Genomic DNA, 23,007 nt, shown 5'->3' with positions numbered 1-23,007 from the left:
ATCTCTCTGGAGTGAATCTTTCTTGTAGGTGAAGAAGTATTTTCTGGGCACTCAAAAACAAGTAAGCAAAACTAAGATGAACCTAAGTCACAGGTAGAAAGATTACATCCAATTGGACAAAACCAACACTAAGCACTAACTAGATGTGATATTTCTTCTAAGCTAGTATCAGAGGTAATAAGGGAAAGCATTCACAATATTTTCAAAGGTACTTAAAAGTCAAAAGACACTGACAAAAGCAAAGAAAAACATGATTTTCTCCCCAGATGATGAAAAATCCCTACTTGTATGAAAGCTGCTTCAGTCTTATAAACCTTCCAGAAATGTAAGCTATTTTATACTTCCCAGAAATCACCTGCTTAAGTCCATCTTTACTGGAATGGGATAAATGACCCAAGGAGCAAGCTGATAAAGGGATATTTTTTTTTCAAAAAAGCAAGTTTCAGAGCTGCAGCTGAAATTAGCCCTTTGGTCTTCTGTCTCATACCCATTATCAGAGGATTCTGTATGTAATGTGCAAATTGATGACCCTGAGTCATCTGGAAGATATTAAATTTATTATATTCTATTTGAGAAGTCAAGGAAAATGAATAATACATTTTATAAAGGCTTTCATGAAACCCAAGTTAAAAATAAAAAAGTCCCTACATATAAAGGTTAACTATTAGCATATCTAAAATAGCTTATCACTCCAAAGTCTTGTACAGCCTGAATTTTACTATGCTTTGGCTTTGCCTCATGTCCAGAGTTGGAAGAATTGATAAAGAAATAGATCTATTGGAAGGTCCACTAAAAAAAACACATCAATTTAAGGTTAATACTGGAAGTTCTGAGAAACTATAAAAAGGATTGTCTAATTAAAGTTGTAAATTAAATCCAGATCCTCTGAAATGATAAAAATTTGTCAGCTCTCACCTATTCTTCAGTCAACAGTACTTCCTCAATATCTACTCTCTATAAAACAATTTGACAGAAACTATGGGAAAATAAAGTCCTTGTTCCTGAATACCTTTAAAATTATTAGAAAGAAAGGAAAAACACATAGAAATAAATGTGGTTTTGTATTTTATATACTTACACATACACACACAGATGAGATGACACTTAAGGTAAGCCTTGAAGAAAGTTGGGGGGGAGGGGAAAGTGGAGGTGAGGGGAGAAAACATTCTAATCATAGGGGACAGCCAATGCAAAGTCATAGATATGGCAGATAAAGAGTCATATTCAAGGAACCACAAGTAGGCCAGAGGAGCTGACTGAAGCTTAAGAAGACTGAAAAGGAGGGGCAGCTAGGTGGTGCAGAGAATAGAGCACCAGCCCTGGAGTCAGGAGGACCTGAGTTCAAATCCAGTCTCAGACACTTAACACGAGCTGTGTGACCTTGGGCAAGTCATTTAACCCCAATTGCTCTGCCTTCCCCCCTCCAAAGGAGAAAAAATAATAATAATTTTAAAAATTTTAAAAGAAGACTGAAAAGGTAGGAAGGGATCAGGTTGAGAAGGGTTTTAAATGCCAGACAGAGGTGGAATGTTGCCATAATAGCTTCTATTTATCTCCAGCTGTTTTAAAAAACTTAACTCTATGGGAAAATCAGTCTGTTTCTCTCCACCCCTCACATCCATGTCTAAAAAACCCCATATTTAGTTCATGAAGGTACTATACCCCTTATAGACTCTCTTAATTGCAGGCATATTGTCTAAGAAGAAACAAACCATTTCTGTGGTACAGATGCTCAAACCTACACAGTAAGAATAAAACCCAGAAAGACTCTAAGTAAAGGCCTGGTAATGCACTTTATATGATCCAAAGCCTAGTCCAGCTAATTCAAGGAGACTAATCACCAAGTTCTCTACATGGGGTTCAATTTGTCAGCCACAGAAATTCTCAAGGACTAAGTTTTAGAAGGGCCAGGATCTGTGTTAGTGGAATCAGTATTCATAAAAAATTTCTATTCTCTAAAGTATGGAAGTATTGTATTGATTATCTGTACCCCACAAACTAGGTATGGTACAGTGAATAGAGACCTATTCTCAAAGCCAATAAACCATGGGTTCATGTCCCAACTCCAACACACACTGTCATTAAATTCTTAATGTTCTGGATCAGTGGTGTCAAATTCAAATAGGAACAGATCCCTGTGGGCTGCATATTGACTTAGAAAACCACAAATTAACATTATCTATGTTGCACTGTATTTTATTTATTTTGTTTTATATTTTCATCTGGTTCATACCTTACTATTTGGGCTGCATGTCACTTGATATGTCTGACCTAGGCAACTTTCTCAGACTTCAAGGTACAGAGATAATGCTGATGGCTGGCAGTAATTTCTTTATCTCTTATACCTGAAATCACAAGTCTGGTCCCTAATGCCATCACTCACAACACCTAATTGTGCTGGTAAACCATAAGGGCTCACTGAGCACATATTTACCAACTAAATGATGAATGTAAGTGCTGAATTATTAGAAAGAAAATAGGAAGGAATAAATCAACCTAAGAAGCTAGCTAGAGTGCTTATTAAACTCTGGTACTGACCTAGATTCAGAGTTTTGGATTTTTGAAAAAAAAATACTTATTAATAATCTATTCTCACTCAAAATATGGAATGCCAGGTAAGGCACAGTTCTACCACCTGTAGCAGCAACCACAGTAGCATACCCAGGATGGTTGCTAGCACAGGTTCTTAGATCTACTTTACTAGGCAAGAGAGCTGTTTAAGGGTTCAAAAATCTTTTTTTTCCTTTTTTCTTTTTTTTTTTTGCCTTTTCGAAGTCAATTGGGGTTAAGTAACTTGCCCAAGGTTACATGGCTAGTTTTTTTGTGTGGGTGTTAAGTGTCTGAGGCCGGAACCTGAACTCGGGTCCTCCTGATTCTGGGGCCGGCGCTTTACTCACTGCGCCACCTAGCCACCCCTCAACAATCTTTTTTAATCGCATTCGTAATTCAGGGGAAAAGTCAGCACCCCAAACTTCAGAGAAAATACAAGGAGAGAAATAAAGACCAACAGACAGGGTTCTGACTGCCTGAATCAACTATACACTTTACATACATCTCTGAATTGAGAGAGACTTTACATCTGAGCATTTGGAGAGCTCTGAACATACAGTCACTCAAAATCTTGACCAGGGAATCATGAGAACCTTCTAATAAGCAAGCCCTCAAAGCAAACTACCAACTCAGAGTATATATATATATATTCTTCAGAGCCAGAAGGCATCACAACCCTCCTAACTCCGTGCCTAATTAGAAATTAGCAAAAAGTGTGAAAACCTTCCTACAAGCAAGCGTCTCCTAAGCAAACTTCCCTTAATAGACTATACATGAGGCCTATTAATGAGCTGGGAAGATCTTATATCCCATTAACATTACACCACCTGAAGACCTTTGCTACCCAGGCCACAAGAGGGAATTCCTTTGGTGTAAAGTCCTTGATGTAATTGCACTCCTCACCTCAATCAGGGCTCCCTTCTCCCCATCATCTGAGTGTTTTGCATTATCCAACTCATCGTGCATTTCTGAGAGCTGGTCCTGGAGATCTCGTATCTCTGTCTGGTGCTGCTCCCGTTCCATCTTCACCTGAAACAACCTTATCAGGAAAAGACAAACACTGTCAGGAGTTTCACCAGAACGCTTTCCACGTAATTTCCACAGCCTTGATCATATGACATAAAACACTCTTAAAGACTGAAAGCAGCCCTGTGTTCTCCTTTGTTTCACTAATAAGAACACTTTGAGTTTCTTGGAAAGTCATCAAACCTTGACCAATTGAGTTCTAGAGAATGGGAGCAATATTCTATTCTATCAAGAAAGAAACAACCAAACAAAGGATAGGTCTTGACATATTTTTTTCCCCAAAGAAGAAATAACCTGAATTCTGATTCTTATTCAAGGGATGGAGTTGAGAAAGTGGTAGAAGAGAATGAATTCCCTGTATAGTCAGGCCCGTTTTTCAAATGGGTCCCTGCCTCTGAGGGACTTGACTACATTCCACAGTTCCCTTCCTTCCCCCACTTCTTCTCATTTTGATGTCTTCAGGATTCCCAGTAGGCTTCTTTTTCATCTTTTCCTCAAGAAAGCTCTTTTCTAACCAACCCTATGTAAACTTTGTGAAGATACAGAGAACACATCTAATAAAATTACAGGATCAAAGTATTTAGAGCAGGAAGGGATTCTGCAGATTCACTAGCCCAATTTCTTTATTTGACAGATAAGGAAACAGAAGCTGAGCGGTTAAATGACATATCCCATAGTCACACAGGTAATAGACAGAAGAGCTAGGATAAAAACCAAGGTCTACTGGCCCTTCCTACTATATTCCATGCTCTCTCTTGATATACATATTGAATAATGCAGGCAAAAGACCATGTCACATACTTCACTGGCACTGAAAAAAATCTTTATTAATGATAATGATTCCATTCCCCAGGATTTTCAATAGCCTCTTAATAGTACCACTTCTTTCTTTTTTTGTTTGTTTGTTTTTGCTTTTTGGAGGGCAATTGGGGTTAAGTGACTTGTCCAAGGTCACACTGCTAGTAAGTGTTAAGTGTCTGAGGCCAGATTTGAACTCAGGTCATCCTAACTTCAGGGCTGGTGCTCTACTCACTGGGCCATCTAGCCACCCCTTGTACTACTTCCTTCTATAAAATTTTTCATTTGAATGCATTCTAAAATTATCAGATACCAATATATTATTACAATAATAAAATGATGGGTGAATTGATAAAATAACATGGTACTTTTTTTTAAGCTCTCACCACAAAGAGTAAAAACTAGTTATTGCTTTAGATATAGATGGGCATTAGACATGCCCATCTTAGAAAAGATTGTCCTTTTTAAGCTTTGGGAGCTGAAACATAAATTACTTTCCTCACAGAGTCCAAAACAACACACTTATACAAAAAATACAAAAAAATATAAAATTAACATCTTTTAGTCATCCATTAGCCAGGCACTCTCTACATGCTTGGTCTTAGGCTCTATAATATCAGTCTTTAGATATTTCTCAGAGCTAGCTAGTATGCACTTGGATATTAAATGTATGTGGTCTGAACCTTAACCAGACAGATACCATCTGCTTCAAGGTGTGAGAATAATTATATCCTCTCAACTATACAGTCACCTGTTTCCAAACTCATCACTGCACAAGGAGAGTGAAAAAAGACAAAGACAAGAACAAAAGAAGGCTTAGAAACCTTAGATACAGGCTTGGCTACAGGTCTGCCTATACAGCTCCAGAAAAACTTAAGTAACATAGCATGCTGGCAAGCTTACTCCTCTAGATTTTTCCGGAGCTCCACTTCACTGTCATCCAGACGTTTCTTCAGTGTCAAGGTCTCTTTCTCCTTCTCCTCATGTTGGCTTCGAAGCTCCTCAAGGTTGGCTTTCATTCGGTCTCGCTCTTCTTTGATGATTTGTTGATTCTAATGTGAAACAAATATTAATTGTTGAAAGCATAAGCAGGCACACAACTCCTCGTACGTTAGGACAATCTTACAAAAAGTCTGCTTTAAGGACTACCTTGCCCTATGTATTTCCTTCCCAACTACACAACTGAATTTACTACATAATTGAGGTAGATGCCTATAAAGGAAAACAAAAGAATTAAAAGGGAATAGGAACTGGAACCATGACTTCATTGTAGAGAGAACTTCATAGGTAAGAAAATTCTGCTGATGCTGGGGGGCATGTTCTCCACAATTTATAGTCTTAGAAAATTACCCAGAGCTTCTCAGTTAAGTGACCTGCCTAGGGTTCCACAGGATATCTAAGGCTAGACCTGAACCTAGATCTTCCTGGTTCCAAGACTTGTTTTCTATCCATTAAACCATGGTAACTCTTTAAATACTACTACTAAATAGTTAATAAGCAAAGCAAAATGGACAAGCCATTCTTACTACACTTGAAAGTTTGGGAAAAGAAACCAAAAAAAATGTATTTCCCATTAATCTTTACTCTCGTTATTTAGGTTTTTCTTTTTAATTTTTGGAAGAGCCCTGGCATTTCAATGGTCTGGAGAATTCCATAAAAGGAAACTCATTCTATGAATGCAGACTGATATCAGGTCTGTAACTTGTAATCTTAGAATTAACGGGGATGCTGAGAAGTTAAATGACTTGCCCAAGGTCTCACAACCAGAATAAGTCAAAATGGGATTTAAACTTGGGTCTTCCTGACTCCAGTGATGATCCTCTGGTTGCCTCATTGTCTTCTGTCTTCTATTACTAAACTGAAATGCTTTCTGTTGGGGCAGCTAGGTGGCACAGTGAATACAGCACCAGGCCTGGAGTCAGGAGGACCTGAGTTCAAATCTGACCTCAGACACTTGACACACTAGCTGTGTGACTTTGGGCAAGTCGCTTAACCCCAATTGCCCTCCAAAAAGCAAAAAATTAAATTAAATTAAATGCTTTTTGTGCTATTATCTTATTGTATCTTTTCTGTATAATTCCAGCTTTGAGTCTTTCATTTTTGCTTCCATACTTCCAAATCAGGTGGTAAATGCCATTCATGCATACATGAAAGTCAAAGCCTCAGAGACTGAGGTTAGGTTTCTGACCAATTCAACCCTTCCTTCATCTTGCCATCTCAGAGTGCTTATTCTTTATCCAAGACTGACCCAGAGGAGAAAATATGACATTGTAAATCCTGGTATAGTCAACATTCTGAAAACTTCTTTGTTGAAGTTAATTAGGGTTAATTGGCTGTGAAAAGCTATGCAGTAACTGATTTTATGCCAAGCAACATAGTTGTAACCTTTGAAACCAACCACGTTAGGGAAAACTGTGCTGTTATCTGTGTGGGGACACTCCTACTGTAGAAACTACCACCAATGAATTATGTAAATTCATCCTCAACTGACAGTCTTAGGTAGGAGTATGTTTGTGTTTGTGTGTGTGTGTACAAGAGCACGCATGTGCATGTGTGCTCTCGTGCTCGTGCTGGGGGGAAGGGGGTAGGAAGAGATTAAATGCCTTGCCCATGATCACACAGCTAGTATGTCAGAAGCAGGGCTTTTAACTCTATCCACTATACCACACTGCCTCTTAGGTCCTATTAACCCCATTTTAGAGTTGAGGAAACTTCAGAGACCTTATGTGATTTGCCTGTGTTTACATAGCTACTAAGTTGTCTCAGGGAAGATTCAAACCCAGGTCTTTTTCATTTGAAGTCCAATACTGCTTCTAAATTAAAAGGTTAAGTAATATATTTCAGTACATATCATACATCTTCAAGATAAACATTAAAAAAACCATACCCTAATTTCTAGATTGAGTTGTTTCTGAAGTTCTGAAACCTCCTTGTTCAGTTTATTTCTCTGTTCCAGTAGCTCTCTGACTTCAGCTGAAGAATCGGAAACCTATAAATAGGTAGAAAGATTTCAATTTCATGTTCAAGGTACTTTTTCATCTTCTATCCTGGCCCTTGCCTCTAACTGCCTTGTGACCCAACCCCAACACAAAGCACCTCAATCACTGCTCTAGAAGAACACAACACAAACCCATCTTGTAAAATGAACTTTCTCTAATGATTCTTTCCCTCCATAAAGCTAGATCACCCAGACCACCCAGATGCTAGAAAAACATGATTGAAGATAATGTCCAGTCCAACTCTGAATTAAAACACAGCTTTCTCCATATTTTTTTTTAATCTCTAAAAAGAGTATCATGGATATCATTCAAAAGTAATCTCAAGGTGGTTAGTGAACTACTCATATGTACATGCACTGGGGGATACTGTTAGGGACCCAAGAGAAACCATGGAGACAGAGAAGAAAGTAGTAATTGCAGGCCAAAAGGGCAATTAGTTCAATGTTTTCTCAGTTTTCTGAATCCAAGTAAGCCAGTGTGTTGTATGTGTTTCACTTGGAATGATGTACTTCATGGGCTAGGTCCAGGAATGTGAAAATTGATACCAAAACAGGGTTGTTAATAATTCCAGAAAAATCCAAAAAAATCTAAAATCTTATTTTAATAACCCAAACTAAGGAAGAAAACTGACTTATGTTTCCCTCCACCAATCAGTTTCAAGCAGGGAAACATTGCCCTTTTGTAAGGTGGCCTCAGCCCCTCTCACAGGAGGAAAAATGGTCCCATTTGTTCAGGTCCCATGAATTCAGAGTAGTCTGAAGTTTGGGGAAGGGAGGTACAAGCTAAATGATTACCAATTCTATTGATATAATCATTTATTAAGCACTTAGTAAAAGACAATATGAAGATATAATAAATAAGAAACAGCTCTTGACCTCAAGGAACTTATATTTAATTGGGAGGATATTTCTAATTCCCTTCAATCCCTAGGATTCAGGGCTCCAGACAGACTTTCAACTGTTTCTTTCTGGGTTTAGAAACAAGACCTGTGTTTTAATTGGTGTAGGGAATTTCCTCTGATCTCAACTGCCATTCAATTTATAATGCTAAAGAGTTGCCTCAGTCATTAAGACTTTAAGTGACTTTCCTAATGTCACGGCAGTATCTGTGCCTGGTGGAACTTGAACTCAGATTGTCCCAAGTCATATCACATCCAGCTCTCTCTCTCTCCACTCTATCACAGGTCTCCAGATATCTTCTCCTTTCTTTCAATGAATGCATACTCTGAAGGAGATAAAGTGGCGGTCATTCTTCCTTCTGCAGAATTTTCCCCATCTCCCTTCTCCTTCTTCTCCCTCAAACTTGGCTCTCAATTATGACTCCTGATTTCAATGTAAACCATCTTATGGCATGCATTAAGTGCATAGCACTGTGCACGCTTTTAGAGATACAAAAGAAACATAAAGCCCTCAGGAAACTCACAATCTCACTGGAGAGACAGGACAAACACACTAGAACGAAGAGCTGTCATGGGACAAAGTTAAATTCCCAAAAAAGTAGTATGTGAGTGTTACAAGAGCTCAGAGAAAGAAGAAATCAGTATAGACTAATGTAGACTAAGAAAAGATTCATGGTATAAGTTGACTCTGAGTCGGGTCTTGAAGTATATAGGTTGGACGCCGACAAGTAGAAAGGACATGGGGTCAGGTTTCTTATGTATTGAGAAGACAGCACTATGAAAAAGCATAAGCAAAGACACAAAGGCTGGTCTCATTTGCTTGATGGAGGAGGAGTAAAAGAAGAAAGCTAGAAGTCTTATCTCATCTCCTGGATGAAACCAGCCAGACCAGAGACCAGTCATGCTGCAGAAGAAGAATGAATAGATAAGGAGGGACTGATTACAAATGGTCTTGAAGGACTTTAAGAACAATTTGGATTTAATCCTAAAGACAAGAGGAGGAATATTTTGTTGGGAGGAAATGATTTGATGAAAGTCATATTTTAGAATGAGGCAGAGCACTGTAGCTAAGAGTACCAGCTCTGAAGTCAGAAGCTGTTGTTGTTCAGTTATTCAGTCATGTCCAATTCTTAGTGACAGCATTTGAAATTCTCTTGGCAAAGATACTGGAGTAAGTTTGCCATTTCCTTCTCCAGTTCATTTTACAAATAAGGAAAACTGAGGCAAATAAGGTTAAGTGACTTGCTCAGGGCCATATAGCTAAAGTGTCTGAGGCCAGATCTGAACTCAGGAAAATGAGTATTCCTGACTCCAGACTTAGTTATCTACTTCCCAGCCTAGGTTCAAATTTTGCCTCTGACACTCACTATTTATGTAAGTCCTACTGACCCTCCCTGAGTTTCCTGATCTGTAAAAGAAGAGGTTGGATTCAACGGGCCCTGAGGCCTCTTTCAGCTCTAGATCTACAAACCTATGATTTGGCAGATTAAAATGCAGGGTGAAGAGACAGGTAGAAAAATCAGTAAGGATATGATATCAATAACCCTGGCATAAGGTAATCAGGTCCTGGCAGTGGTAAAATTTAATTTGATGCTTTTTCCTGTCAAACTCCTTCATCCCAGTGTCTTTCTACCAAAGAGAAATGGAAAGAGCTTTGCTTAGTCTCCCTCAACCTGATCAAATCAGCATGGGGAGGCAGGATTGGTTTCATTTGGTTTGGGGTTGCTTGACAGGACAAGAAAAGAACCCTCGGAACAGATTATGTTGTTCACCTACCTGCCTATTCTTTTCTTTTGTCCTGGCCTGCTTAAATTCCTACACACCCCACTACCTTTCACTCAAGTGATGATTTCTAAATACCCCACACCCTTCTGTTACTTCTATTAAGCACCTTAACAACAGTTTGCAAAAAGAAAAGTCTGGTCTCCCCAGATGCTGTATACACAACTTAATTAATCCTTACCCTCGAAAGAGTGAATGCAAATACAGAGGCAATGAGGGGGAAGGTACCAAGACCAAGAGGAGAGTTAAATGAGCTATCCCCACCTCTCAGGACAAATGCCAATTCAACCTCTCCGGTCAATTTCTTCTTCCCAGCAGTGATGGCCAAAACACTGACTACTGTTCCAACTCTCCCCGGGCATTATCTCCACAATTATTCAGTGACCTGAGGACACAGGCCCTACAGCTTTTTTCAGCTTTGCTATCTCATGCCAGTGTAAACAAACAAACAAAACTTGACATACCATACACCCCTCCCCAAATCACATGATTATTGAGACTAACAGTCCTCTGGTTGCAGCCTGAGTAATCAAAATGTATTTGGATTTTAGATATGTTCATGTTTGTGCTAACACCAGGGAAAGAAATAAAACCTGAAAATTTAAGCTCTAAGTGGGGTGAGTTTGGTGATAGGAGGGCAATGCTGTTACAGATCTTTAGTTTTTAAAGGGATCTAAGTTTAGAAAGCAACTTGATTAAATGGGGGAGCAAAGGATTCTCTCTCAGATATTTGTAGGGGGAACTCTGAGTCAGGAAAGAGAATCTAGACCTGAAAAATCCTATGTGCAGCTGGATTTTAAATGTACCATAAGAAAAATCCAAAGGAAAGACTACTTTCCCAAGGGTGGTAAAAACAGTAAGTGGCAGTGAAAAAATCAGGGAGTCCTGCCTGAGGGCTGTTAGGGCTGGGTCTCATCATGGGTGTCTCCACAGCTGCAATCTCTTAAATTCTGTTTTCTTTTGTCCCACTTCCATAGAGCCAAAGAACACAGATTAAATTATTTTATTTCACATAACTTGCAAACCTTAAACTCCAGCAAAATGAAAAATTTTGAGCAGTTACTTGGAGTACATGGGCTCAGAGCTATGAAGCTAGAAGGGCCCTCAGAAGCTTCTGATCCAACTCCCTCATTGCATAAGGAAGCTGAAACTGAGGAAGGGATGGTGATTTAACTAAATTCACTTGGAGATAAAAAGCATGATTCGATGGGATTTAAACCCAGGTCCTCTGTCTCCAGCACCAAAGCTTATTTTACTGTTTCAGGCTGACTTAAATTCAGAATGTGATCTATTTTTGCCTTGACCCTAAAAACCTGACATGAATTCAAGGATCTCCAAGAGTTCACAGGATTAAATATATACCAGTTCACATGTTTTTTCTGTATTCATTAAGTTTTGCAATGTTATCACCATTGATTCATATCTTAAACCACAACTCACTACTCAGGAAGTTTCAAGAATTCTTAAAGAATAAATTTATCAGTAACTTGGTTGAAAATACATGCATGCATGCATACATACATACACACATATATACATAGAGAGATGACATGAAGTAGGAAAGGGATACAAATATTCCAGATGACAGAATCAGGACCCAAAAAGATAGCCAATAGGCTTAACAATGGTCCATACATAAAAAGATGAAATGTAATAGGAATAAATGTATTGAAGACTGTAACTTCCATGAGAGCACAGACTGTAACTTATCTGAGTTTTTTACCTACCCCAGCATCTAGCACAGTTTTCTATCCACATTATGGACAAAATTTGCTGAATTAAAAAATGAATGTAAAATCCTATAAATGGGCTTTTAAAAATTAAGTATAGGGGCAGCTAGGTGGAACAGTGAATAGAGCACCAGCCCTGGAGTGAGGAGGACCTGAGTTCAAATGTGGCCTCAACACTTAACACTTACTAGCTGTGTGACCTTGGGCAAGTCACTTAACTCTAACTGCCCTGCATTCCCCCCTCCAAAAAGCAAAAAAAAAAAAAAAAGAATAAGTATGCACGTAAAAAATGAAGACAAGTTTACTGTGTCCTATAGAAACAAAAGTCTTTTTTAAAGCTGTCATGAACTCCAAGTTCCAGTCAACCAAATCAATCAACAAACATTTATTAAGTGACTATTAATACTCACTTCTATCTCTGCTCCCCTACCTTCCACCTTGCCTCAACTGGATTTCAACCCCAACAGTGTGACATAGCAGCCAGTGTAATGCAATCAGGCTACAATAATATCCAGTTTGCAGCAACACATATATTAAGAGGAACATTGACAACCTTGGGGTCTATTGACAAATTGGAGTGTATCTAGAGGAAAATCAGTAGTAAAGGGTTTCAGAATCATAACAAATGAGGAGTTGTTGAAGGAAACAGGGTTGTTTAGCTTGCAGATAAGAAGACTTAGAAGGATTATCTTAAAATATGTAAAGGACTCAGATGGTAGAGGAATTAAACTCATAGCTACACAGAGAGAAAGAAACCAGTGAGTAAAAATTACAGAATTTAGGTTTAGTTTGAATATAAAGATTTTTCTAACAGAATTGTTCAATAATGGAATGGACTTCGTCATGAGGTAGTGATTTCTTTCTCCCTGCAATATTCGAGAAAGAGCTAAGCAACAACTTTTATTTTTTTTTTTTGGGGGGGGGGAATGCAGTGAGAGGAAATTAATAGATCAGGTGGGAGAACTGGCCAGACAATCTCTAAAGTGCCTTATTCTGCTTGCACCAATAAATAAAATGGTAGCCTGAAGAAAAGTCTACTTTTTCATCTCTCCAACTAATATTCTAAATTTTATGTAAAAATTCCCAATTTACTCGATTGTTTCCTTGTGCACTTCCAGCTGCTCTAGATTTTAAAGTCTGAATCTTCTCAAAGACCAGGTTTACTTTTCTCTTAGTAGCATCATCATTATCAGTGCTCCTGAAAAATAGAGAAAGCATAAATAAACCTTGTGAGACACCACAGATTAATTTCAAATGGAGATAAATCTGTGCCTTGGGAAAATAAGGGTTGGTGAGTTCAAATCTGACCTCAGATACTCACTAGCTAAGTGACCCTGGGCAAGTCACTTAACCCTGTTTGCCTCAGTTCCTCATCTATAAAATGAGCTGGAGAAGGAAATGGAAAAACCACTCCAGTATCTTTGCCAAGAAAACCCCAAATGAGGTCATGAAGAGTTGGACAGGACTGAAAAAAAAAACTGAACAGGAGAATAAGGGTCTGTGAGGAATTCCCAGGATTCCAGGAAATCCCAGTCTCAATGAGGCTGATCTCAACTTTTCAGTGGTATAGTACCTAAGTAACAGGGAATTGCCTAAGGCACATAGGGGCTGGGCAACTTGCCCTGGGTTGTAAAGTCTATAAATGATAGACATAGAATTTAAACCCATCTCTTCTTGACTCTAAGTTCAGCATTCTTATTCACTAGATCTTGCTCTAAGAGACTTAGTACTACACTTACAAGGAAAAGTAAGACAATCTAGTGTAGTATGGCTGTAAAGCAGTCTTTTATAAAATTCAACAAGAAGCTGTAGATTTTGCTAAATTTATTGATATAGGTATGGTATTTTAAAATGTCCGCACTGTTGGGGCATTTGTTTTTAATTTGTTGTGTCTGTTACAGCTCAATTTGGGAGACATGCCCATTTTTAATTAGGCAGAGGAGCTGCACCCAAAGTTGAAGAATAATCTTTAGTGAAAATATTGCATTTTGATCTTTAGTTCAAATGGTTCATACATTCTCCCCAACAGGAAAGTTCATTCACCCTTGGAGTTTTCTATTGACTCTGACTCAGTGTTTGGAGGCTAAACAATTAATTACATGGCACTGAGAGACAACAGTGGAAGAGGAAAGGTTTGGATTTGAATCCCAACTCCACTAATGACAACCCATAGGACCATAGCTTCAGGCCTTCCATCAATAAGCATTTACTAAGCACCTACTGGATACCAGGCACTGGGCTGTGCTAAGTGCTGAGGAGATAAAAACACATTTTCCTCATTTGTAGAATGACAGAATTTCACCAAATGACTTCTAAGGTCCCTTCAAACTCTAGATCCTATAGTTTAAGCTATATAGAATAGCTTTTGAGCAAACCTAATAAGGAATGAGAGAAAGAAAGAACTAACAAATGTCTTGCCTAGAACTTACACAGCTAAAATTCCTAAGTAGGATTTGAAACCTGGTGATTGACATTTAACTTTTGAGTCAAGAAAGATTCAGAAAATGACGAAGCTAATTTTAATTTTACACAGAAAAGTTGACTAGTAAACAAACTTACAAATTACACATTTGCATTTATAAGAATAGTTCTACTATGCTTTTCTAATTAAAAAAATATTCATTTTAGGGAGAGGAAGTATCTCCTATTGAAATTTTAAATAAGGCTATAAAAACTTCAGCCTTTTTCAGTATCCATCATATAGCATTTACATGTCTGAAGGGCATGAAAACATACTCCAAAGCATTCTTAAAACAACCGAGTTGACAATATATATCAAAAATTGCATGACTTACAACATTCAAATAAATGAGGTCACTTACCCTTCTTTGAGGTAATTGTAAAGAATCTGCTTAGCTGTCTCCTCATTTGTTTGTTGAGCAAGCTCTTGCTGCCCTTTTAACAAGTCAGGTGTGGCCTAAAACATAACATTGGTCATTTACATGATCATAGGTAAGTGTGCAGAAAGAAAGTGCATGCTTGATGAGTACCTCAAAATTGCAATATCTTATTAAGTTTCATGAGGGATCTTCATTATGACTGCCACCTCATGTACTCCCTGCCCCACCCCCCAAACTGAGGCTATTACTCCATCTTCATTTGTTTTCCCTATTGTAGTAACTAAGGTTATAAATGCTCTTCCTGAATTCACTTTTCCTTAGGTAGGGAGAATTTGCCTCAATCTTAAAGAGGTGAATATCTAATGGTGCCATTTCCCCCAGCACCAGTTCTTCAGATTCTTAGCCTTATTAAAATATATCCACTGTCCAAATTTTAACATAATTAGATTTTGATCTCCAAGAACAGGTTGGCAGAGAAGTCTGAATGGGGCCAACAATATTGAAATAGCTAAAAATAAAAAACAACCTGAATGAAAGGAAAACAAATTTGTTCACCAAATCCTGCTTTGCTTACTCAGGCAATGGAAGGTGAGGGTGGGCCTCAGATACTTGGCTGAAGTTAAGTTTGGCGGGGAAATTAAGTATAACTTCACAAAGAGTAATAAACATGAAAATCATAAAAGTATGAAAACATGAATGACTTTCAAAAAGGACTCATAACTTAACAAGGTAAAAGAGCTATTATGAGGAGCTAAAAGATGCCTAATCTTTGAGTAACATCAAAGAGAACAGTGAGGCCCCCCAGAGCCTGTGTTGGAAATGGAATATTGGAGCAGTTCATGTATGAGTCTAACCAAGTGTGATGTTTCCTATTCCTACAATCTTGTGTAAAAATTCCACTTTACAAAGCATTATACCTAATAGTGTATTACCTCACCATATATGGATCATTGTGGGACAGCATCTCCCAAAGAAATTAGACCTATTATGAACAATTACTAGACCATAAGCTCCATGAGGGCAAAGACCAGGTAATTATCTCCAAAAGTGTCTAGTGCAATGTTCTATACACAGAAGGCACTTATATAAATTTCACTGTATTTCTAAATTGAATTGAAATTTTGGTGTTATCAGAGGCAATATTAATTTATTAATATTAAATAAAATAGTCTTTATATTCCTTTACATCTGACAAAACATTTTCCTAACTACAATACAGCAGAAAGGCAGTACTACCCCTAATTTATATATGACAGAACCAAATCTCAGAGAAGTTAAGTAACTTTCCTAAGGTTATAGAGAGTAGATGGCTGACCTGAGACTCAAACACAGGTCTACTGATTACAAATTCAATAAATACCCTTTTCATGACATCACAGTGCTTCATGTTCCAGACTAAAGAACCATTGGTAATAAAACCCTCTCCTTGGTAGTCATATAGGTCTACAGGTGCAGACTGCTTCATGGTATGTCAGATTCTAGGGCACTTTCTAGGTAACTATGTGGTACAATAGATACGATGTTTGTGTCAGGAAGAGAGTTCAAATTCTATTTCTGACACTAGCTTTAGGACCTTGGTTCCATTTACTTCACACTTTTTTTTTGTAATCACATCTAACTTCTTACATTTCATGGAGGCAGCTGGATGACACAGCTTATAAAGTATTAGACTTGAGAGTCAGGAAGACCAGAATTCAAAGTCAGCCTCCGACACTTACTGGCTGTAAGTTACTGGCAAGTAACTTAACCTCCCCTCAGCATCAAAAATTGACATAATACTAGTATCTACTTCACAAGGTTGCTATAAAAATGAAATATTTGTGAAGTGCTTTGCAAACCTCAAAGTGCTATATAAATATTATTATTAGTGTGTGCTATCTAAAATTAAAAAACACCTTGTCATGCCTTATAGTCTTCTCAAATACTGGGAAAGCTTCAGGGGGGAAATATAATTTTTTTCCCTTAGGAAAGTTAGTTATCTCTCTCACCAAAAATCAGGCCTCTTGGAAAGGGGTCCTGCACTGTTGATTATTAGTTTGCAAATTTATACTTTAGTCTGTCTGAAAAATACCAGCTTCTGGAGCTTTCTAGTCTGCAGTCTCCTGAACCACAGTATTTATTTTATTAGTCTTAAATCCTAAGAGCAATCTAAGTGCTGAGTACCTGGATAAAAGGTAAAGAAATTCAAGCTAGAAATACCACAAAATTGAGTGTTGGGGATGTGATGGTTTGTTATTTGGGGGGTGGAGGGTTGTTTTTTTTTTTGCCAAGGAGGCATAAATATCATTGGCACATTAACAGAAACAGCAACAAAACTTTTTTTTTTTTTCTGGGATAAAAATAGACCTCTAGGATCTTCAAAACAACTAAGTGGCAATGTATATACTATGAGCATTAGGGCACTCTCTGGTCAAAGCCCACCGAGTAGCATAATTAATAGCTTCACTTTCTGAAGTTTCAAAGTAACCTTTGAAACGGTTCAAGAACTAACCACATGCACACCCTTATGAGTAATTGTTAGTCTTTAACTTCTCTTGCTTAAGGAAATACTTGTTTTCTTACCATATTAAACAAGATTCCTACGATCTGAACAATCTGACTGGTTTGTGAGCATCTCCTGGATAAAAGATTTGACTGATCTCAGTGGGGATTAGGGAGAAGGGAAGACAAATGTGGACAAGTGGATGGAAAGGGGAAAGAACATGCACCCAAAACTTCTGCCCTATCTCTTCCCCATTAAGGATTAAATCTCCAAAAGGTTACCTACTTCTGTGTTTCCCATCTGAAAAATCTTTATTACCCTACATTGTCACAAAAATATGTAACAGAGTATGTATGTAGGCACATGTGCATATTTATGTGTATATGTATGTATATGTGTATATGTGTGTAGATATACATAGACACTCTTTAAATGAAACTGGGAAACCACCCCAATTGGTTCACCCATATATACCTACATATACAAAATCCTTTAAAAAGAAATCACTGATTTGTAATTAATGACTAACATATGGAGATTATTACTATGGTTTGAACTACTGTAATATAATTACAGTATAATTAATAATTATATAATATGATAATTAATAAGGTGTATTCTACTTTTTTCCCCCAGAGATGTTGTTTATCCCTCTATTAGAATTCCCCAAGAACGTGGAGCTAACCCTGGCTTCTCAAAGATTATAAAAGAAGAGAGTGAACTCTTGGCAGTTCTGACCAAGCTGGTAAAGTTTTGGGCAAAGATTGGTTACAATCTGTATTGTCTGTCATCTGAAAGACCAGTTAAATTCAGAGAAACTCATCTTCAGGTTAGCTGCAGAGTAATGAATTTTTAGCCATGGAAGCTGTCAAAGACTAGTTACCACCTCAGAGAAGGGTCACAATCTGTATCCCAGAACATCAACACAATCCTAAGATCTTGAAATAACTTAGATGCTATTTATCACTAATCTACAAACAAACAAAAGCCCAGAGGTTCAGTGACCTGCCCAGGTCACGCAGATAGTGAGTAGCAGAGGCAGGATGTGAACCCAAGTCCTTTGACTCACTGCTCTTAGCTGTGTTCTGCACTGTCACTGAAGCCATTCTGAAAAGGCCATGTCACATGGGATTTACCTGAGTATTTGTAGCAGAAGAGACTGTCTTGATGGAAATTTTCTTTGTTCCTGAATCAGGCGATGTGGCCACAGGCTGATTCTGTAACAACACCGTGGCAGTTGCTGTTTTAATTTCCTCCTCCTTTTTATTCTGTGCTGAGAGTGTGGGGGATCTCATCATCCCACTGTCTTTGTTAACTTTATTTTCATGACCTTTGCTTGCATTATTGAACTGCAAAGACCTGGGCTGTCCATCAGGAACATCCTGACCTGGTTGCTGTGGTTTCCCAGATGTCTGCCCTACCACAGTATGTTTCCCACCAGAAAGCAGGCGGCGATCTCGAGACAGGGGCTTCTGTTGCCAAACCTGAGATGGTCTGAGAAGATGTTCATTTGATTTACCCAAGTTTCGACTAAACTCATCTAAATACTCAGAGTCTCCCTGTAGACCAAAAGGAAAGGCACTATCTACACTTCTTGACCTCTTGCGATCATCTGGATGAATTCTGTTCCGTTTCCCAGACCTCCCTCTTCTCTGAGAGCCAACTTTCTGATCAAATTTTTCAATTAATTGATCTACACCTGGAATGGATCCTGTGTCAATATCCCTGCCTGTCCCTGGCATGAAGGGGATATATCTTCTATTTTCATGACGATTCACATTATCAGCATGGATGGCATAATCTTGGTCATCCACTAAAAATTTGTACAAAGAGTTGGCTGAAGTGGGGGTTGCTGAGGAGGAGGAGGACCTCCGTGACCTGTAACCATCCAACACTGGCCCAGCAGAATCTTGTCGGCGAAAGGGAAGAACATCTGGCCGACTTTTTTTGCTTTCCTGATGAGTATCAGGGTTAATGGCAGTAAGGGATTTCTCACTGGGAGTAGGAGATTCAGTGGGCAGCCCCTCACTGGCACAGCTCTGAACATTCAGACACACTGATGCCTGCTTCTTAGGATCATCTATCACAATTGAGCTGCACAAACGGATGGCTGGCATGCTGCATTTTGACATATCTCCTGAAGGCATGCCAGCTGGCTGAGAAGTAGCAGGTTTAGAAAAGCAAGTCTGAGAACGTTTATCATTTCTAGTTTCATCTGTAGGTGTTTTGGTCCAGTTATGCTCAGGAGATCGGTGAGTCTCTAATTTCAACTCATTCTTTTCAGGATTATAAGGCTGCAAAATTTCAGGATGTCTCTGAAAGTTCAACATATTTGTAGATTTTTTGTGATCAAGAAGTCCATTTTTACCTTCATATAGACTGGCTGGCTTTAGACTTCTAAATGCACTGGACTGAGCATATGGATTTTCTGGGAAATGTATTTCTTCACTGACTTTCTCTTCTAGTCTGGGATCAATGGTGGAACATAAAGGCAAGTCATTGACTGCTGGAGATGTAAATGGTGGCCCATTTTCCACGAAAGGAACGCCTGCCAAACATCTCTCTGTATTATTCAATACGATGTATGGGTGACCATCAATTCCTTGTACTCTAATACTGACACCATAAGATCCTGTCTTGGCATTCTGAGAAAGCCTTGATTTTTTTGTCTCATCACTTTCAAGCCTAAGATGTACTCCATATTCCTGCTGCACATGCTTATATTCTCCAAAATACAGCTCCATGATGTTTAAGCTATTTAAAAAGAAGAAGAGGATAGGGGGGAAAATTAGTCTTTAAACGAGATAAGACTTTACCCTTTAAATAGGATTATTTAAAAACAAAATGCACTTTATATCATTAAAGACAAGTTTCCTGAATGAAAAACCAAACAAAAGTTTCCCAATCATCCTATGGAAGACTTCTGAACTCTCATTAATATTTATTTTCTGAATGAATGCCCATGCTACATACTGCATTGATCTCTTCAGGTGTGATTATGACCAAAGTAGCACCCCACCCCCTCCGCAGTAGTCTGCTTTTGTCACCTAACAGTAAGCACCAACAGTATTTGGAGAGGCCCTCTTGACATCTTTCTACTTGATACCTCCACCCAGATATCCCACTGATACCTCAAACTCCACACATCCAAAACAGAACTCACATCTTCCCCCTCCCTCCATGCCCTTCCTTCTAACTTCTCAGTTTCTGCTGATGGTACTACTTTTCCAAGACTCACAATTCAACTATTTTTGAGTCTTCACCCTTAACATCTAATCAGTTGACAGATCTTATCTATCAGTTTGATTCTATCTAAGGAATATCAAAAATACTTCCTGCTAACACCCTGTTTCAGGCCATCAATACTCATCTCCTAGACTATTATAATAGCCTCCTACCTAATCTGTCGGTCTCTAATCTCTTCCTTCTTTCCACTGTATACTTTAGATCACTGCCATGGTAAAGATCATGTCACAGAGGTCTGTTAAAACCTTCCAGTGGTTCCCCATTGCTTCTAAATAAAACTATTTACTTAACCCAGAAATCAGGGCCCTCAAAAACTTGATTCAAACTTCTAATCATTATGTCATATAACCCTTCACAAGGTTTATGAACCAAAGTGAACCACTTGTTTCTTGATCTGTTCCTGCTCTTTCTCACCTCTATGACTTTGTACATAATTCTGACTTGCACTAAGCTGTTATATAGGGGATTTTTTTTTTGCTCTCAAAATACAGGGTGTTAGAAGAGAGATATATGAAAAAAGGGAAAATGTATAACCCTCAAGTGATGTCCCCTACATTTCTATAGATAACATTTATGTAAAGGTTAAAGGTTTGTAGTAAAGTGTTTTACATATGCTGTTACCCCTTCCACATCGCAACTTTCCCCATCAGGGTTTAATTATATTGCAGGGAGGCATAAGAAATTAAATGGGAATTTTGGTGGAGTTTTGCAGAAGGCGGAAATGACGCACAAACCCCAGCAGATGACACAGAAAAAAATTTAGACACTCAGAAATACATAAAACATATGTATAGTATTATATAATATCCACATATTTTATTTTTTAATACCACAACAATTCAGACTTCTTCTCTAGTATGGAAGGTCAAAAACTTTTACATGAATTTTCCAGATCACGGGGCACTTCACCCCTAACATCCAAGATGTGGGAGGGATAAGTGCATTACCTCATCTGATCCTCACGATTACCCTAGTAAGGTAGGGGTTGCCCTTATCCTTGTTTTACAGAAGAGAAGCCTGGGACTGCCTTTCTGGCTTTTAGAGACCTTCCCTTCCCTTCCCTTCCTTCAGGTCAGGTGCTACCTCTTCCATGAAATCTTTCCTGATCACCCATGTAATGGACCATTATCGGTCCATTCTCTAATTTCACATATAATTATCATATTACCTGTAATTATCATATTACAATTGTTATATTAGTTATTTGTGTTTATATTTATTATAGTCATAGAAAGCCTATAAGAAATTTTAGTCTTGAATTTCATTAACTGCCCAATATCTTGAACAAAAGAACAACTGTAGTCCCAAAGTCATAGTTCTTAGTGAGTGAGGTGGCAAAATCATCTTCAAAAGATTCATGATTGGGGCAGCTAGATGGCACAGTGAATAGAGCACCAGCCCTGGAGTCAGGAGGACCTGAGTCCAAATCCAGGCCTCAGACACTTAACACGTACTAGCTATGTGACCTTGGGCAAGTCACTCTAACCCCAATTGCTCTGCCTTCTCCCTCCAAAAAGCAAAGACTAAAAAAAAAAAAAAAGATTCATAATTGGGGGAGCTAGGTGGCACAGTGAATAGAGCACTGGCCCTGGAGTCAGGAGGACCTGAATTCAAATCTGACCTCAGACACTTGACACGCTTACTAGCTATATGACCTTGGGCGAGTCACTTAACCCCAACTGCCTTGCCTCCCTCCTTAAAAAAAAAATTCATGATTCCATTCATGAGAAAACTGGAATCACTGATATAGACTAGCCTGACTTTAGAAATACATGTGACCAAAAAGGACATCTCATATTATTTAGATGGGTATCAAGAAACAAAAATATAGGCTATCACCAAGACCAAACTTAATGGTAGGAGCTTGATAATGCTGCACTCAACAAATATTCAGGGACTACTATGTACAAGGAATTGAACTGGGTGTTGGTGGTACAAAGACAAAAATGAAACAGTCGTGCCTTAAAGGAATTCACATTCTCCTGAATGATGTGATATGCACAAAAACACAAATACATGGTAATCTGTGGAAGAAGAAACCACTAACAATGAGGGGGATGGAGAGGGGGGGGAATGGAACGAGGCATAGGAAAGCAGGAAGACATTGTCATAGGAAGGATGGCAGAACTGAGTCTTGAAGAAAGCTAAGAATCCTAAAAGGATTCTTGGGGAGAACAAGCCTGCATTCCTGGAATGAAGGACAACCTATGCAAATACACACAAGAGGGAGATGAATATCCACTTTGGGGAACTACCAATCATTAAAATGTATCACTGAAATCACTGAAATGTAAAATTTGTCATAGGGAACAATGTTAAATTAGTCTAGTAAGACAGGTTAGAGCACAAGTAAAAGGAGCTTTTTTACATTATACCACAAAGGTCACATCAGTGGATGACTAAAGGTTTTGAGAAAGGGAATGGGATAGTCCTACCTGTTTCTTAGGAAGATCTATTGAGAACCTCCATTTCAATGTGCAGCCCCAAGGAAAGTAAGGTTTTATTGGGTCTAATACTTAACTCAAATTCAGACCATCTTCATGATAGGACTATAAACAGCACATTCATTAATAAAATCTGCTGAAAGCTATTCTCTAATTTCAGAGAGTAACCCCAAGTTAAAACCCTAACACATCACGCTCCATGTCTACACCTT

At 38.4% G+C, this 23,007-nt stretch overlaps 1 protein-coding gene across 6 annotated transcripts in view; it reads right to left on the bottom strand.

Moving 5' to 3' along the window:
- The window catches only part of CGNL1 (cingulin like 1), a 210,554-nt gene that overhangs the window by 122,718 nt on the left and 64,829 nt on the right, over positions 1-23,007 (bottom strand). For all 6 annotated transcript variants that reach the window (XM_069098141.1, XM_069098139.1, XM_069098138.1 and 3 more), the window contains 6 exons: positions 18,242-19,859; positions 14,606-14,700; positions 12,876-12,981; positions 7,262-7,363; positions 5,278-5,426; positions 3,454-3,589 (listed from right to left, as the gene is read on the bottom strand). In XM_069098141.1, the coding sequence (XP_068954242.1) occupies positions 3,454-3,589; positions 5,278-5,426; positions 7,262-7,363; positions 12,876-12,981; positions 14,606-14,700; positions 18,242-19,849 (2,196 nt within the window). In that variant the 5' untranslated portion in view covers positions 19,850-19,859. The remainder of the gene's footprint in view (positions 1-3,453; positions 3,590-5,277; positions 5,427-7,261; positions 7,364-12,875; positions 12,982-14,605; positions 14,701-18,241; positions 19,860-23,007) is intronic.

Source organism: Petaurus breviceps, unplaced genomic scaffold (genome assembly GCF_028583685.1).
Source record: "Petaurus breviceps papuanus isolate PSGF00001 unplaced genomic scaffold, PetGlider_PUasm1.0 37, whole genome shotgun sequence".
Taxonomy (NCBI): domain Eukaryota; kingdom Metazoa; phylum Chordata; class Mammalia; order Diprotodontia; family Petauridae; genus Petaurus; species Petaurus breviceps.
This window is presented reverse-complemented; position numbering and strand designations above follow the sequence as displayed.